The sequence below is a fragment of the Aphis gossypii genome, unplaced genomic scaffold (genome assembly GCF_020184175.1).
Source record: "Aphis gossypii isolate Hap1 unplaced genomic scaffold, ASM2018417v2 Contig00337, whole genome shotgun sequence".
Classification (NCBI taxonomy): domain Eukaryota; kingdom Metazoa; phylum Arthropoda; class Insecta; order Hemiptera; family Aphididae; genus Aphis; species Aphis gossypii.
Genome location: NW_026083072.1, coordinates 1 through 19,532, shown reverse-complemented (window position 1 = coordinate 19,532; position 19,532 = coordinate 1). Strand labels below are relative to the sequence as shown.

Below are 19,532 nucleotides of genomic sequence, written 5' to 3'. Positions count from 1 at the left end.
AATTAAGTTTTTTTATAACTAATAAACATGGATAAACATCCTGAAATTGAGGATATTATGTCTAGAAAAAGGAAAAAAAAACAAACAATTATGGGAAGTTACAAGGAAAAAAAATGAAAGGTATTTTATAATCAAATTACTAGTCAATTAAATATATTAATACTGCTAATAACACAATTTTTACATTGTATTTACATTTGTATTGTAGTCCTGGTGCCCCACTGTACAAAAAATGTGACAATAAATTAAAAATACATGCATTCAAATGCAGTGAAATACAACAAGTTGATAAAACAAATTTTCATGAAAACTTTTACAGTAATATAAATAAAATACAACAAGATTCGTTTATACTTAAGTACACATCGGGAATAAAATCAAAAGAAAAAGAACTTGGTGTACGTAATGAATTAAGAAATTTGACAATTAAATATTATATCCCAAAATGATTTCGAAAAAACTAATTCAAGTTTGCCGTGATTTGTTTTTATCAACCCTTTTGCTATCAAAAAATCGTGTACAGGGTGTGGTACGTAGACATTTAATTTTCGGAACCAGTCTACCTGAAAAAAGGGGTGGCCATAGAAAAGCTAATATTTTTATGGACAAAAGAAATGGAGTTATCACTTTCATTAAAAAAATTAATGTCATTGAAAGTCATTATTGTAGAAGTAAATCATCTAGTCGTTTGTATATAAGTAGTAGAAATTTGGAGCGTCTGGCTCCATTTTTCAGCGGAGACAAAAATGGTTTGAGGGGGTATGGTCCCCTTACAGTGTAAAAAATTCCCGCTGTAAAATGGAGCCAGCCGCCCCACGTTTTTTCGGGGAAACCATGGGGCGTCTGGCTCCATTTTTATAGGGAGACGAAAAATGTTGAAGGCGGAATGTCCTCTTTACAGTATAAAAAATCTATCAATTATTTTTACTGAAAATAAAACACGATTAGTTATTAGTTAAACGAATCATTTTCGTTTAAATTTCTGAAATAAATAAAAACATTTTTTTTTTATTATCATTTTAAATTAATTAATATTACTTAACATCAAGTATTTTAAATAAATCAGTTTTGTTATATTATTCACACTAGTTTTCTTACTTCTCTAGTAAAAGGTACATATTCAACAATGCGATCATGAATTAATAAACATTAAGCAGTTACACCTGTAAGAGATTCCGATGCTTCAATTTCCAATGGAACATCTACTGATGATAATGTAGCCGAATCATTCTGTTTTGAAGTATCGATAACTACAACTGGAGCGTTCGATAGAAAAGTAGAGGGACTTAATAAGGGATTTCGTATATTTTTTTCATAGTACGATTCTTGAAACGATGTATACATATCATATAATAAGGTGAAATTATTTTTCGTAAAATCTAAATTCAAATTATCATACGGATAAGCTATTGAGTTAAGAAATACTTAAACGTTTGTTATATGACAGTGATCAAATATACTAAAATCTTTTTCTAACGAATTTGTACGTCCTTTTTGTATTCCAATTATGATAAATCGTGGTTTTTTTAATTTTGATGCTGTCTTCAAGTTCCACACTACTTTTTTTGAGGTTCAGAGTTCAGGATATTTAAAAGTTTCAAAAGATCTGAACGGGATAAACAAACATTTTTCTTTTTTAATAAGTTTTGATAATTTTAACCTTTCTTCATCATCAACAGTAATATGTGGAACCTTCCAAACTATTTTATTCAAAACAACTTTTCCAGAATTTGTACTTCCACTAGTAATTACCTTTAGAGCGTTTAAATCGCTATAACTTCGAGTTAATATTTAGTTCTAATCTATAATTAACTAATATCTTTTTAAAGTCTTCAAATAGACCAAACCAATATTTTAACGGAATGCATGCGCTAAATTCTCCATTACTGTTTGCTGGGTTTGAACTATTTTTAAAAATCCAACCAGCATTTTCATAACAATTATAATTATCAGGTGTAAGATAACCTTTTAACGAACTGGTAATACCAAAAACACGTGTACTATTTATATTCCATTGATTTCAAGTCGTATTTGTTCAAATAGATAGGAAAAACCGTTATTAGTAAGTTTTACTCTTACAGCATCTGATATTTGACCTTTTAAATATATAAAACTTTCATTCAGATCTGTTTGTTGGATTGATATACGTATTTCATTATTTTTATTAAATGAAGTTGTATACGGTGTATACTGTATATGAATGATATTCGATTTTCGTAATTTTTTGAATCGGTTTCAAACGGTGAACTTATATCTAAAATATCACTTTAGGCATTCTGCTTTAATTTATAACCTAAAGCCTAAATTGTTTTATTTTTCGTTGTTACTTTTTTTACTTTATTCGATGTTACCGGTAACGCTTTAGTTATATGACTAACAAGATTTATCTTATGTACCTAATGGCTTATATTAAATTTTAATCCCATCTTATGATCCGTAACGTTTAGGTAATATGTAGATCGATTATTAATTTCTCACCTAAATTGTTTATCGGATTATGATCTTGATCAACTAATTGCATAGTTTTTAAATCGATATTTGTTTTATTTAATTTGTTATATATTAAGTTAGTTGGTGTTTGAATCAGCTTCGACCCTATGTTTTCACTAGGGGAAAACTCATAAATTGAATGACTTGACATATGGTTGTTGAATGAACCTTGAGCTATACTGCACATTACTTTTATTGAGTTAACACTGTTTAAATTTGCCACTTTCTGTGAACGATGACCATCAATGTATTGCATGCGTTGTTCATAATTTTTTTTTTCAAATCCCAATAAAGGTCCTATACTGTTTTCTACGTTATAACGTATTGTACCATTACTGAATATGGTTGTCCTAAAATCTATTTGATCAATCCCGATATCAAAAGTTATTTTCTCAGTTGATTTTATTCCAAAGTAATCGTTATCATTATTAAAGTCATCTATTTGTGTTAAAATTTGATTTTTAATATCCTTAACATCATAACACCATTTTTTCAGTGTGATAAAACAGGTTGGAAATTTATTATTATTTAGTAAACGGTCTGTTAGGTAGCATATTCATCATTTTTTTTTTCCTTGATCCATTATTATTTAAATATAATCCATTACCTTTCTTTCTTTTTAAATATTGTATTGCATTATACACACTAGCACTTCCTGACATTAAACTACCAAGTGCTGATAATCCTACAAAAATAGGTATTAAGGGAATTGTACCTCCTGACTGACCTGGCGTTAAAATCAACCTTTTACCAACATTTTTTTTTTTTAATGTTTTTTTTTTCTTCGCTTACAGTATACCATTTATTTTTATTTTTGTAGTACGTTCCCGTTTACGTTTACAACCCATACCTATTTTTCTTTTAGCTTTCATTGTGTTTGTTACTGTGTACGCAACGATTTTCTGTTTTCTAGGTGTATCTTTTGCTTTAAATCATTCCCAAGCCCAAAGTTCAAACACTTAATGTTTATCTTCTAAATGTTTTCTAGTCGCATACAAAATATCGTGATCTTGACATACAGTATCCAACGGGTTTATTCCTTTATCAACACAATCTAGTCTCTTTTTTTAATTTTGCACCATGTTCTTAATACTAATTGTTTGAAATACGAGCTTCAAATGGATGACTATTTATAAGTGATTTTACAAATCCTTTACCAGTCTTACCTGATTTACACTTGTGAGTTGAACGTATCATATCATTGAGTAGAAAGATAAATTAGATATTACAAATGTTGATGTTCAGATAAGAAAAAACCATCAAAACATGGATCATTATTACCTGATACCATACGTGCTATATTAGTAGGTCCTAGTGGTATGGAAAAGAAAAACAAATATATTGTACAATTTAATTACTCATGAAAACGGGTTAAGATTTGAAAATATTTATTTATACTCTAAAACCTCAAATCAAGAAAAATATGTTTTGTTAAAAAAAATAATAGATGATATAAAAGGTGCTAATTTTTTTATTTTTACAAGTTCTAATAAAGTTATAAAACCTAACTTAACTAAAAAAAATCCATTATAATTTTTGATGACGTCATATATGGTCCGCAGTCAGTAATCAGAGAATACTTCTCAATTTGTAGACATTCAGGTGCTAGTTCAAACTAGTATTTTATTTAGCACAAACATATTCTAAAATTCCAAAAAAAATAGTAAGAGATAACTCAAACTTTTTAATAATATTGAAACAAAACGATACAATTTTTCGACATAAGAAACCTTCACTCATGAGACGATTTGCTTCATTTTTTCTGTACACGGATGGAACCAATTTCATTTCTATCATCGACGATACAGCTCGGTGTAATTCCTATCCCATTAAACGGCGCCCTTTTCTATGTATCTCTTTATAGTGGCCATAGTATGTACAGTGCATTACAACTTTAAAATTATACAATAATTTCAATTTGTGTACTGAGAAAAATAATTAAGATTAAAAACAATATTTTTACCAGCGGTTACATCTTCCACAATACCTTCAAATAATGAATGGCCATCTGTGCACCTACCACGTATATTTATAAATACTTTTCCCGTGAGTCTCACTTATGCCTTTTTAATGATAAAGCGCACGGTAATTTGGAATGTAAAAAAAAATGTTCCTGAACAACATTGCTCCAAACATTAGGCGTTAGTACATCATAATAGCGTAAGCCTCAATTTTCCATATATGCTTTTGTTTGGGGTTTTATAGTACTCCACTCTTTAACCGAAAACGTTATGGAAAATTTTAATTCATTGTAACGTTCTTCAGATTCGGAAGCTTCGTTGCTATCATCCATTTCCGAATGAAAAACATCTAAGAATAAATTTAATTCGTGTAAAATGTTAAAATGAAATTTGTGTCAATAAAATATTTAAACATTTAATACAAAAATATCGAAATTGTATTTACTTAAATTACTGTCTATTGTATCTCTTGTTATCGAGTGGTCATCATTTTTTGATGGAGAACTAGATGACTTTACACCCAATTTTTGCAATAATCCACCTTTACTTAGTGCTACACGTAGTCGTACAGATGCTGGCGTTACTTTACCTGTTTTACTGGAACCCTGGACCTGTGTTGCAATATTTTGCAACACATCTGCAGTTGTACCCACTATTCCTGTTATTAAAATTGAAATTGTATACACCAAAATGTTTTGAAGGAAAACAATAATTTAAAAAGTAATAACTTTTAAAAAAAAATATTTTAATTTTAACAAGTACCTATTAAATAATAACCAAAAAATTTTTTAAAAAAATGTTTACTTTTATAAGTACTATTTTTTTATACTATTAGATATTGTAACATCACGGAATTTTGACCCCTAACAAATCATTTATTAATTATTCTTATACGATTATTAACATGTCCCGTGCAAAAAGAATTATCAATAACAACAGCGATGTTATGTAATATGTGCTCCCCCCCCGACCCCGCACTCGGCAGTGTTTGGACACTCGACCTGCAGCCGCTGGCGACTGTTGTTGTCAACGTCGTCGTTGTCGAAAACGGTACCCCACATAGTATTTTCTGACCCCAACAATTATGTGATAATCCCGCAACACAACGACACTGCTCCAGCACCACCGCCAATCAGCTGCCGTGCCGATTATCGTACTTTGGAGTTTGTTCTTTTTTATGTGCCATCAAATATACTTCGCCGACGCTGGGCTTTTCACTCTCTTTTTTCTTGTCTTGGACCACGGACCACCTTCCGAACACCGACCGATCCGAACGACGCAAGTGCATCACACCATACTTTGTGTCAATCGATATCCAAAATAACTACTATTTTTTTTTGTGGCTCATCATTACCACGCCATGATGGGCTAAACGTCGACGACGGGCCCGAGGTCGGGTAACACTACAACCATGTGGCTACCGCTCCAGCAGACATCACCATTGTCAACAGCATGTGTCATTCCGTCGTAAATATAAACTGTCCCCTGTCCTCCCTCTTTTTTTTGTAAACGCACGATAATTTTATATTATGCGTCGCAAGACGCGAGGCGCTACTTTCCTCCTAAGTCCTCGCCAAACCACTCAAAATGCCCGGTAACCCTGTGGTGACCACCACGAGTAACGTGGTGTGTCGATCCCCGTGGGCCGAACGTTTTGAGTGATTTGGGTATGGGACAACAGTATTTTTATTTTTTACCATGTGTTTCTGCACTTTTCATGTACCAAATCTTTGTAATCGATTATTTTTAAAATATATATATCAAAAAAACATAATTTATCTAAGTTACCATGTAAATACAATCATATGATTACCCAAAACTTTCTTTTAACATTATTTATTTTTTTCTCTTATTTTATAATCAATCTTCGACATTCACGTTGTCGATGCGTGTTCTAAAATTTGCAAGTTCCTCCGACCGGGCCTCGGACCTACACGCGGTGCGGCTTACAGGTCGCAGCCAAAGTGTCCCCTTTTAGTTGTGGGTAGTATTCTGTTATAAAAATTACAGGATCTTACAAAATGTATGACATTTGATCCCCTAGAGTACCAACTAAATTCACTTTCCTTATAGGAGAGTTGTTGAAGTTGAAAATCGAACCTACCTACTCCAAATTTTTTCTTCAAAAAAAAAAAGGGTGATCAAGTGGGTAACACTCTGCTTTACAATAGGTATTAAGTAAACCTTGGACCTAAAGTAGATCACTATAATGGATATGTTTAATTTGAATGCAATGATAAGTTATATCGTATATGAAAAACAATTCTAAAGGGAGATGATTTGTCAGCCTAGAGTATATATTTTCCAATCTGCTGTGAAAAAGATGATTTATATTTTAATGACCTGACCCCAAAATTAAATGTTGAACAAAAAATTTAAATTTAAACAACTGGTGTGTGTTTCAAGTTTTTATGACTATGAATTTTTAACTATAACAAAAATCTAAAATTATTTGATAATAAATCGTTATTTTACGCTTGAATTAGGATCCCATGTAAAAAATTAAACATGGGATAATTTTTTTTTAAATTTGCTCAACTTTTTTTATAATTATTGTTAGACAAACTATAAAAAAGCCAATAAAAAAAAATTGTGCCTTTGTATTCTTATAATTTTTTTATGACTTTAAGAATAATTTAGAATATTTGTATTAAATTTTCAAGTATTTTGACTCAGCCGAAAAACTTTTATCGACACTTCAAAAAAAAAAAAAAAAAAAAATTGTCTGTAAATAGCTCATAAAAAGTCAAAAAAATTTGAAAATTAAATCATGTAAAGAAAATGCCAATTTAAATAACTGCTGAAATGTTAAATTATCTACGACTTATAAATAAAAATATAGGTATTATAACTGTGTGAGGATGACTGATATATTGTAAACCCTATTATAGGTACTAACTAATTATCAATTTATTGAATTCCTCATTAGTTTGTTATCGAAAGAATTAACTTAAGTGAAAATAATAAAGTATAAATTAAAATTACTTACCTCGACCATCACTTGTAATAATATCATTATTATGCAATAATATTATACTATACTCCGTGCCACGAGAGAGTGCGACTGGGAGGCGACCAAAACGTGTTCATTTCCGCGCATCACAGTGAGCGAACACCACATGGTGGGGGATAATTAGCCTCTGGACGTCGGAGCTAATTCATTTAGATGCGTGTGGCGGTCGCACTCTCTCGATATCTAAAAATTTTGAATCGACATTTGGGATTCTTCCAACCATTTTAATGAATAATATGCAATCAGCAACAAACGTCTTTGCATAATGAGATTCGTAATGGTAAGGTACATGTAAAATATACATGCATTCAAGTGTGTGTGTATCAAAAAAATCAAACAAGAACACCGGAAAATCCCAAAAATAAACAATAACTTTTCGCTTCTCGCTCGTCTCCGCCTAGTATGTCTGTTTGATATTTATTTATAGTTATCATCATGAAAGAAATTATTACAGTTTTTGATAAATAGCAGTAATAAAATAAACAGAATTAATACAAGTATAATAACATTTTAGTACTTTTAGAAAATATTAGAACGTAAAAATAAAAAAAAACTATGAAAATATATTAGGGTCATCTTCAAGATATACTAAAAACTATACCAGTTAAAATGCAATGAGTAATAAAAAAAAAAAAACTGTGTAGAAATGTAAGTATGAAAATAATTAAATTTTTAGATAAATATATTTTAAGGAAAATTATTGTTTTTGTAGAACTATAAGTAGGTATTATATATAATATAATAGTTTAATACATTAAAAATTATGCGAAGAATAAACCATTAGAATTAAAATAATTAGGTAATTAGAAAGATCACTTAAAAGGATGTCAGTGCAATATTCGTTTTCTCTCTCTGACCCATGCGCATTGAGCAACATAGATAAAACGCATTTACGGAGAATTATTTTATTATGTGTTTGAAAAATCTTAAGAGTAAATTCACTCATTACAAAAACGATAGAGAATAATATTTTTGAGGGTATTGTTGGCATGGCAAGCAGTGGCGGCGCGTTAGGGTAGACAATGAGACATTGTCTACCCAAAAATATCAAACAATTTAATTTTAAAAATTAGTTGTTTATTGTAATATATGATACCTACCTATATAAGTATTTTATTTCTTCATAATTTTATAAATAAAATGTTATTTTATATTTACACTAATTCGTCTCAACAGTGTCTGTGTGGGTAACGAGTATGACTAATTATATATAGTATAATTTTATTTATATCTTATCTATACCGTAATCGCTCCGTTGTCGCCGTCAAATCGGTCGAGACATATTGAATTGTGTCTCACTATTGATGACGGGCGTATGACATGGTAAACGTGGGACGTAGTGGGGTATTACTAAAATTATATGTATGAAAGAGACATGTCTCAACGTAATATTTTAATAATTTAATTGCATTCCGACTGTGGTTAATAGCACATGTTTAATGTTTATATTTTTTTCTTAATGAAGTGATATACATTTAAAACTTAATATGTCAGATATTATTGATATTATTTTAAATAAAGGTCTTGGTTCTTCTACGAAGAAAAATGCAATTTAAAAGGTAAGAGACCAACGCCACATTTGTCATTAGAATATAAAGAAGCAAAAACTTTAAGAAAATTTCAATTGTCTTGGTATTCAAAATTTAACTGGTTAGCGGGAAGTAGTGAAAGAAATAAATTATACTGTTACATATGTGTCTTGTTCAGAGGAGAGGATGAGTGGAGTATAAATGGTATTCCTAATATTAAAAACTTAGTTCGTAAAGCTGAAAAACACCAAATTTCAAAAAAACACCTAACAAAGAAAGTTTTCATATGCTGGGTAAAAATAGGATTGAACATTCAATATCTGAGAGTCGTCGGTATAACTGCAATTAATCATAATAAACAAGTGGACATAAACAGAAAGATATTAGCTCGTTTAATCGATGTAGTTTGTTTTTTAGGAAAACAAGAATTGGCATTCCGTGGACATCGCGAGAATGAAGGTTCTTTAAATAAAGGGAATTATTGTGAAATTTTAGATTTACTTGCTAAAGAAGAGCAATTTATAAGAGAACACTTTTTGACAAATTCTGTTTTTAAAGGAACTTCACACGACATACAAAATGACTTGATCCATTGCGTAACTACGGTATTAAATTCTCATATTTTAAAAGAACTACAAATTACAAATTTTATATCAATACAAACCGATGAAACTACGGACGTATCATGCCAATCTCAAATGAGTTTAATTTTTCGTTATATTATTGACAATAAGATCGAAGAAAGATTTATAGGATTTTTCGATGTTTCTAAAAATAAGACTGCAGCTGGCTTATCCGAAGTAATTCTAAATGAACTTTCTAAGTGGAATATTGGTCAAAAAGTTGTGTGTCAAACATATGACGGTGCTTCTGTTATGGCTGGTGAAAAAAATGGGGTGCAGTCAATTATACAAAATATTTATCCAATGGCTATTTTTATACATTGTTACGCTTATCAATTGAATTTAGTTCTACTTCATGGCGCAAAAACAATAAAAGATGTTAAATTATTCATAGCAAACCTTACTATGTTCCACACATTTTTTAGTAGATCTTCTAAAAGAAGTGTCTTATTAAGAGAACAAGGATTTAAATTACCAAATCAATGTAATACTCGTTGGAATTATCATTCAAGAGCTGCTTTAACAATAAAAACTCATTTCAATGAACTAAAAAATGCCGTATCTCATGTAGTTGATGACCCTGGCTGGGATTCTACTTCTGTTTGTACTGCATCTGGTATATTGAGTATTATGAACAATCGAAAATTTGTTTACTTGTTGGTACTTTTTAGTAAAATATTTATATTTACTGATCACACATTTTGTATTCTACAAAATAAATCAACTTCTGATATTAAATATTGTGTTAACGAAATTAAAAGTCTTACTTCGCGGTTAAAAGATTTGAGAAATGAAACTTCCATACACGATATCATAAAATGTTCCATTGAATTAAACGCAGATTTAAAGTATACAAATGAGGAACAAGCTACTTTACGTCGACTTACGTTTGAAATTATTGATTCATTAATTGTTCAAATAGATATTAGATTTAAAGATTTTGAAAAACTAGAATTTGTTGAAATAATAAATGAAAAAATGTTTGCATCATATAAAGTTCATTTTCCAGAAGAAAAATTAAGACAACTTTTTAAATACTATCCAGATATTTTTGATAAAGATCGTTTAAAAAATGAACTTTACATAATATATGCAGATCCATTGAAATACTTCGCTCCTTTGGAATTTATTGATTATATATTTAAAAGTAAGAACATAAAACATTTCTTAAATATTTTTACTAATTTTTCAAATGAATTATAATTATAATAATTGTAAATATTATTTTAGATGAGCTTCAAGAAGTATATCAAGAAGTCACCAAACTTATTCAATTAGTATTAACTATTCCTGCAACAACAGCCTCAAGTGAAAGATCCATGAGTACTTTAAAACGTATCAAATCCTTTTTAAGAAATTCAATGACAAATGATAGGCTTTCATCTTTGTCTACTTTAGCTATCGAAAAAAAAATGTTAGGTGAATTATCAAAAGATCCAACATTTATAAACAATGTAATAGATGTGTTCGCAACAAAACAAAATCGGCGAATTGATTTAAATTATATTCAAATATAGTTATTTTATGTAATTTACTTTTTTTATGATATAACACTATATCTTTGGTTATCTTGTTGTCTATCCTATAAAATTGTTCACGCGCCGCCACTGGTGGCAAGTGACTATAATAACAGTAGGCTGGCTTCTTCGCCTTACTTAAATAAATGAATGAGCTTTATAATAATCAAATATAACAACAATGATAATAAATATATAAGCAGAAAAATGCAAAAAGATTGTATTACAATTTGTTGGCCCTTGTAATAATCCTTATTATTAGTATATAAGTAATATGTATAAGTATGTATGGACTGACATTCGTTGACTTTGATAAAAGTCCATATTATAGGAAAGCCTGTGTTAAGGTCAAAGGTGATGACTAGAATTAGAGTACACCTTGAGATCGTACGGACGTCATCATAACAAGGTGACTCCGGATAGCATAAATAGGAATGTGTTAGACAATCTCGGGGAGTCGAATACGAGAGACGACGAGAGTATGTACTTCTAAATCCAGAACAGACGTTTGTTATGTTTTAATAAATAAATACTTTGAATATTACAAACAATTGTGTATTTTATTATACATCTAATTCTATTTCGAGTGCTGAAGCGGACACGTCACAACACCCTACAACGGCGTAACCAAGATAAGTATAATTATAAAAATAAGGACCACACGGCACAACTACAATATAAGTGAATATAATACAAAAATGGTAACTAAAAGTAAATAATATAAATAAATGACATAATTTAATAATAATAATACAGGCCTTATAGCGGCACAGTGAATACAATAAAATAATACAAGAAAAATATGTGGCCCATACGGCACACAATAAATAAATAATAGGTATACATTTTTAATAATAATTAGCCTTTGACGGCTAGGCCCGTCGGCCTTTAAACAGTGAAAACAAACAAATATAGTCGACCAATACTCACATGTGATTGTGATTGATGGCGGATTTTATCCCAATGCGACCGCACCAGAAACTGTGACGACAATTGCCTAAGACGGCACACCGCAGTGTTATAAACAAAATGTCACAGTCCAGTACGTGCGACCACCAAGTCACAATCACCAACGAAGAGAAAAAAATCTTTTTCTGCAGCCCAAACGATGACACGATTGACAAAACAACGTTATTCACAGGCGACCGCTGGCAAACTAAAAAATCAATGACAGTTAGACGCTGGACAATATCAAATTTCTTCGAACGATACTTTACCAGACGGACGACTTACAAAACGAAGAGGTGACGACAACGTGTTTTTCAATAAGAAAATGGCTGCAGACACAGGAACTTCATGTTTCAAGTGTTCATCACTTTAGTTGATGTGCACACCACGAAAAAGAAAACACGAGAGAGCGACGGTTCCGACGACATTCTACACGAAGGCTATGCCGCTGGACACCACAAAATGAAGATAAGTGCTTCAGTGCCACCACACAAAACTGAAAAAACACACGAACTTAATAAAACTTGTGGCACTGAGAGCATGACTTAAACTTTTACTGAAAACATAACCGATAAAATTGAAAACGTAAAACAAAACGAACATTTCCGTGCGACGATAACAGCGCGATTACGTACCCGGTAGGTCGCACACGGAGGCTTAAGGCTCGGTCAAACAGAACGCGGGCTGACCGCACTACCCGCTGAAGGCACTGTATTACCTTTGATTGCGTCATCGTGGTTAAAAATAGCGCGGGCTACCGCGGCGGACTGCTGTCGATCGCAGCGAGCAGCAATTAACAGTGATCGCGGCGGTCAAAAATTATTTGATTATAATATTATACACAATTTTAATTAAATACAATATTTTAATTTAAAATTATTCGTTTATTTATTTTATTAATTATAATATAGTATGGCAGATGAGACTGAATAGTTAATTGATCTTGTACATAACTATCCATATTTATATGATACCAGTCATTGTGAATACAAAAACATTGTGACAAAAGTAGAGAAATGGAATGAAATTGCCGGAATACTCAATCTTTCAAGTAAGTAAAAATAGTTTACAAATTATAATTATTATCAAAATAATAAAGTAGAAAACGTTTTGGTTTCAATTTTTCAGTAGTATATTAATTGATTAACAATATAATTATATTATTACTTATTACACTAATTATTATTACTATTACTATTAGATACTATACTTGTTAAGTAACTAGAAAATTTTTTTAGAAAAAACTCAATAATAAATTTAATTATGTAAATAATTGAAATAATTAAGGAAATTTTATCTAATAGAAGTGGCTACATTACTAGATCTCTCTCTTACTCGTTGAGTGTTTGAAAATGCGTTATCCGCAGGCAAAATATTCTCTTCTTCTGACTCATCTGTGTTTGCAATTGTAGAGGTACTTCTAAGATAATTGTGTAAGCAACAAGCTGCCTTGACAACATGTTCTGTAGTATTTACATCCAACTCAATAGGTCAAAAAAAAACTCGCCATTTTTGAGCTAAAATACTAAAGACATTTTCGACTACACGCCGTGCTCTACTAAGTCGTTTATTGAACACTATTTTTGCTTCGTCTTGTGCAACTACAGTTCTCGGAAAGGGGCGCATTAAAAAAGTTTCCAGTTTAAAACCTTCATCTCCGACGAAAACATGAGGGAGAGGTGTGGTTGTTACAGGTAAAGGTTTTGGTTATAAAATAGTTTTGCCTCGTATAAACTCACGATAAAATGAGGAATTTTCAAAAATACTGCTTTCACTATGACGACCATAACTACCTATATCGACAATTAAAAACTTGTAATCGGGATCTACTATTCCAAGCAAAACAATTGAAAAAAAATTCTTGTAACAAAAAAAATTTGATCCGTTCTTAGGAAGACATTTTATTCTAACGTGTTTTCCGTCAATTCTGCCAATACAGTTAGGAAAATTCCAACGCTCTCTGAATCCAATTTCTGATTGTTTCCATGCCTCTTCCGTAGGTGTAGCCAAATATAATGGTTGTAAAACATTCCTTAGTTCTGTTCATACTTCTTTCACAATACTAGAGACAGTAGTGCGTTCGACTCTGAAAGAAAATGCTATGGTATGGTGCGAGTCTCCTGTTGACAAATATCTGAAATAACAAGTAAATTGTACATTTCGGTTTCTCCAAGGGGCATTAAATGGGGGGGGGATGACCTTTTTCTAGTACAGAGATTAATAAAAATAAAAATAATAATAAAGTATTTATATTTAAATTGTATTTATATGTAAATTGTATTTAAAATGCATTTATATATATATATTTGAACTTTGTTTTAATTGACAGGTGAAGCTGTGAAGCACAAATGGAAGAATCTACGTGATTCGTATATTAAATATATTAAGTTTTTAAAGGGATCTACCGGATCTGCTAGGAAATACCAAAATTGGCCATGGGCAGCTCATTTAAAATTTTTGAAAGACACAGTAGTACCTAGAGCGACTACTTCAAATGTATCACAGACCCATGAAATATCACACGTTGATGAAACTTACGAGCAGGATGACACGGTAGATAACGAATTTATTGATACTTCACCATCTCAAATGCGACCACCTACAAAAACACCTAAAAGGAAAGAAGTTACTGGAGACGTGGCTGCGGTAATAACATATCTTCAAAACAAAAAAAAAAGTAAAACTGATACAAAACCTGATCACATAGATAATCTGTTTTTGTCATATGCACACACTTTTAAAATATTTTCGCCAAGAACACAAGCCATTCTTAAAATGGAGATATCGCAGTTGTTTGGACGAGCTGAACTCAACGAAGTTGACGTTTTAACTCCATCCTCTCCAGTGTTCTCAACAACTTCGTCTTATTCGGATAATAACTCAAATGTGGCTGATAATTTCACTGGTAATACCATCCAATCACTCAACTATTCAAACCTAGAACTAAGTACCGACACACCAATCTCGTCGCCACTCGGATTATACCAGGTTTCTCAGTCAACCAGAGATATATACGAAAACGCGGCAATGTTCATTGATACACAACCAAATAACACTCAGACACAGTAAAAAATTTTAAAATATACTAAATACTACTTTACACCACAGGATTGATTCATTTTTATTAATTTTTAATTTTTATTAATATTGAAGACTACTTTTTCATTTTTATAAATATTAAATACTACTTTTTCATTTTTATAAATATTAAATACTACTTTTTCATTTTTATAAATATTAAATACTACTTAATACCACAATATTTTTGTATTTTTATTCCTTATCAAGGTACCTACTTAATTTTATATCAAAAAATCGATTCCTACATCAATTAAAATAAAAACTTATTTTTAGTTCATAATGTGCATATATATTCATAAAAACTTACCTTAAACAAATTGCCAGCCTTTCTTTTGAACAAATAGGCTTTCTCTAGTTTGTGGTGATTTTTGATATCCCCGGTGATACAAGTTCGTGTAATTTCTCGAACTGTTCTCGAGTCATACGGAAATAACTTACAAAACGGTCTTCGTAAGAACTTAATTCTTTGCAGAGGCGATGAAACTCACCAAACTCTTCTCTTCCTTCATTTAATTCATGCACCCATTTTCTTCTTTTCTTGGTTTTCTTCAGTGCAAGGAAAAGAAGAAGTTCTTCGTCAGAACTGCTACTAGATATCATTTTTCAGTTTCAAATTAGGTAATTTTAGTCACCATATTAACTAGCTTATACCAGAACGAAAACGGTGTAACAAACGTGTGTAACACAAATGGTGGAATACCAAACAACAGACCACGCTAAATTGCCCGCGCGTTGTTTGACATCACAGATCGCGGCGGGCAGCCCGCGTTCTGTTTGACCGAGCCTTTATCGCCGCCGCCGACAATGACCGCGGTTACACAACGCACCGCTACGCAACGCATCGCATGAAAATGATAAAACGAAACCAAACGAATACAACACAATGACATATGAACGCGAACAGGGTGTAATATATCGATTTATCTAAAAAATACTGTTACAAAACAATTTAAACATCATTTAAATTTACTACATTTTTTTATTATTTTAAGAGATGAATATTAAAATCAATTAATAATAAAATATAAAACCGATATGTCATATATTCAAAAATAGTATTCTCTTTTTGTAATGGGTGATATTACTCTTGGATTTTTTAAACACTTAAAAAACCGACTCTTGGTAAATGCGTTTTGCCGACGTTGCGTGTGGGTTAGAGAGAGAAAAAAATATTGCGCTGACATTTTCTTAAATATTAAAACAGTATAGTTAAAACCTATTTTATTGCAAAGTGTGAAAAAAGTTAATCCTGGGCAGGTTTACAGTTATATCATATAGGAACATAATAAAATTATGTATTTTTTTATACAGTACAAATTATTTTACATAATGAGAGTATTTACTTTAAAATAACCACCTTTTAAGAGACAATTATTTTTTTTATTTTTGGGGGTGCAGAAGTTAAAATTGGTTTTAGACAAATAAATTTAAATTACAAATGTCAAATTTGTAGTTACGAATTATTACGAATTGATACCTAATTTGTGAAACCATTTCGAACACTGTACGACGTTTTTCCGAGTTTCGGGTGCTGGAGACAACCGACACTGGCACCCGCAAATAGAAAATGGATTTTGGGCGGATATACCTAGGTTACACATTCCAAATTTGTGGCTACAAATTATTACGAATTGGTTACTAATTTTTGAAACCATTTTTTCACCAAAAATTTTACTTTGTGGTGCCGGGGTCAGTGACCTGTTTCCAAAAAAAGTCTACCAAAACAGTTATGAAAAAGAAAGAATGTTCAACTCAGGGAATCAGACATTTCGGCACGGCTGTTTCGGTGCTGAAAATTTCGGCGCGTCGTTTTTTTTTTTTAAATTAACTATTACTATTATGAAAAATAATCTTAATAAAATCTTCAATAGTGCAATACTACCAAATATAGCTGTTATTTTGTAACGTAAAAACCGATTATATAGGTAAGATAAAGGTGTAGGTTATTAACCCACATATATTTAAAAAATACAAAATAAATAATATAACAATAAAGTTTTATATGTTTAATAATACATGATTACATGGTTGAAATATATATATTGATACCTGACGTTTTTATAATTATCTATTTAAAAAAAATGAATTAATAATATACAATTGAAATTTATTTTACAGAAATATTATGAGCGATTCCCTTTAAATATTCCATACAATTTCTCATATTATATTCACTAACTAGTTTATGTAATCGATAATTTAGGTCGGTATATTTTTTTTATTTTTTAGGGGGACTGCCTTCGGCAGTTAGTTGCGCCATAAAAACATCGAGGCTTGTTTGAACCCTTCTTAGGCAATTTATAAATGTCCAAATTGTTGGGCCATATACTCCCATTTCAATATTCAACCTTCTATTTGCTGCTTCGGCATGATTATTTATCCTATTTTCTGAATTTAAGACTATCATATAAATTTCAAATTTCTGGAGGGAAACGCGCATTTCTTCTTCTTCGACCATTACGGTTAATTCGACCTATATAATTATCGTCGATCCATTTTAATAAATTATTTAATTCTTCATCAAGATTTTGAGCTAATAAATCAACTGCAAAATCAAGGTCTTCTATTTTTACAAATGCTAATGAAATTATCATTTTAACAGTTATAGAAAAACAGCGTCATTGTTATATCGAGTTGTGAGATTTAATGCACCAACTTGCTTTTTAAAATTTTTCGACAAATGAAATAACACCCATATTTTTTAACATTAGGAAATGCTTTTTTTATTGATTTTATGGCCGCTTGTTCATAATCGCATGAAATTGATTTAGGATTTTTAGTTGGTCTTACATTTTTCATATGATCATATGTTACTGATTGTTTATCGAGGATTTAAATATAAACCATAGGCAGTATACCATATAAATATTCAGCTAATATTACGTACACTTGACTGAATAATGGAGGTGCAACTTTAAATGTACCAACTATGTACCAAACGCTCAAATTTTCCAAAATATCAAGGCTCTTAGATCGAGCAAAAATTAATATTCTATTAGAACCTGGAGCACTATTACTTTGTAAAAATATTTCCTCATTACCGTTTAATGGAGAATACATAGTATACGAGGGTGGGATGTGTAGTGTAGTTAGGTCGATTGGATTATGTGGTGCCCTTTGGATTTCTTGACGTTTTCGGCGAATCGTTTTTTTTAAAGTTGAATTATTTGGCAAAGTATCCTGAATTCAAACAACAAAGAATATCTTTTTAAATAATTTAATAAATATATATATATGTATATAATATTTTTTTCTAATTAAACAGGCCTAGTAAAAACAAAAAGCTGTCCGAAATTTGTACTTACTTTAGCTGCTTTGGATAATGGTTCAACACATTCGTTTATTACAATTGATGTAGGCTCCATTGTTTGAAGAGCACGTATCTTAATTTTTGTAATTGCAGCCTTTACTTCAATTTTAGCTGCATCAGAATCATGAGTATGGTCGTTAATTTTTTTTTGTATAATAACCGAATAGCATTTTCAGTGCTGCCAGTATTTAATATATTAAGATGTGTTGGTGCAGAGTACGGTGTAAATCCTGTTCAGTGAACCGTTTATTTTTCTGATTTTGAATACCGATTTTTTTATACAGGTTAAACCGTGTATTTAGAGTGCTCATATCGGTGTAATAACCATGCATCAGTGTACCTTGATATATAATACACCGTGTTCCTTTGGTTTAATTTCTTGTGTAATAACAGTTCAATTTTCTTTGATTCAACGGGGTTCATACATTGTATTATCAACTGGTATATAACAGTTCAATGTTTAATACAGTAACAGTCCATACTATATAATATATACATTGTACATTGTACATGTATATGTATATACTATAATATATTAGCAATGAAATTTCGTATTCTATGTTCCCCTCAACTCTATCATGAAGACCTAAAGGTCTGACCTTTATTTAAAAATGTCTATGCTAGATTGACCATTTACTACTTCCTCTCCCCCATAAAAAAATTAAATTAAATCCTGACTATAAAATAGGTTGATTATCTTATAATTTTAACCAGATTGAAAGGGTTTAACAAAAGTTTTTCAGATTCGACAACTGTATTATATATAGTTTCAGAATATATAAATATATATATTAGGTATATAATATATTGCTTGTCACCCACATAGTTCCATTATTATTATATAATAGGTACTTATTTAACTATAAAATTAAACTAAAAAACATGAATGAGGAACAAATATTTATTAAATTCATTATAAAATGTGTATAATAATATGTTTAGTAAGATTAATAATATACAAATTGCTTTTGTCTTGAAAATTATAAATACATAATTATAGTAGGTTTACCTTAACCTAACTAAAAGAACATAATATAAACAGTACATAATTATTTGAAAT

At 30.6% G+C, this 19,532-nt stretch overlaps 1 protein-coding gene across 1 annotated transcript; it reads left to right on the top strand.

Annotated features, from left to right (window-relative positions):
• The first annotated feature begins 5,862 nt into the window (after window positions 1-5,862).
• On the top strand, window positions 5,863-12,630 carry LOC126553824 (zinc finger MYM-type protein 1-like). The gene is made up of 4 exons (XM_050208936.1): window positions 5,863-5,918; window positions 8,986-10,232; window positions 10,847-11,035; window positions 12,455-12,630. The coding sequence occupies exons 1-4, from the start codon at window positions 5,863-5,865 to the stop codon at window positions 12,628-12,630; spliced, it is 1,668 nt and encodes a 555-aa protein (XP_050064893.1).
• Window positions 12,631-19,532: the final 6,902 nt, after the last annotated feature.

What these genes read in the sequence shown, in the direction of transcription:
- LOC126553824 (XM_050208936.1), top strand. Translation starts at nt 5,863, where the DNA reads ATGTGGCTACCGCTCCAGCAGACATCACCATTGTCAACAGCATGTGTC. An exon ending in TTCTGTTTGTACTGCATCTG is followed by an intron (nt 10,233 to 10,846) that starts GTATATTGAGTA and finishes ATATTATTTTAG; the next exon opens with ATGAGCTTCAAGAAGTATAT. An exon ending in TATCGAAAAAAAAATGTTAG is followed by an intron (nt 11,036 to 12,454) that starts GTGAATTATCAA and finishes TCATCACTTTAG; the next exon opens with TTGATGTGCACACCACGAAA.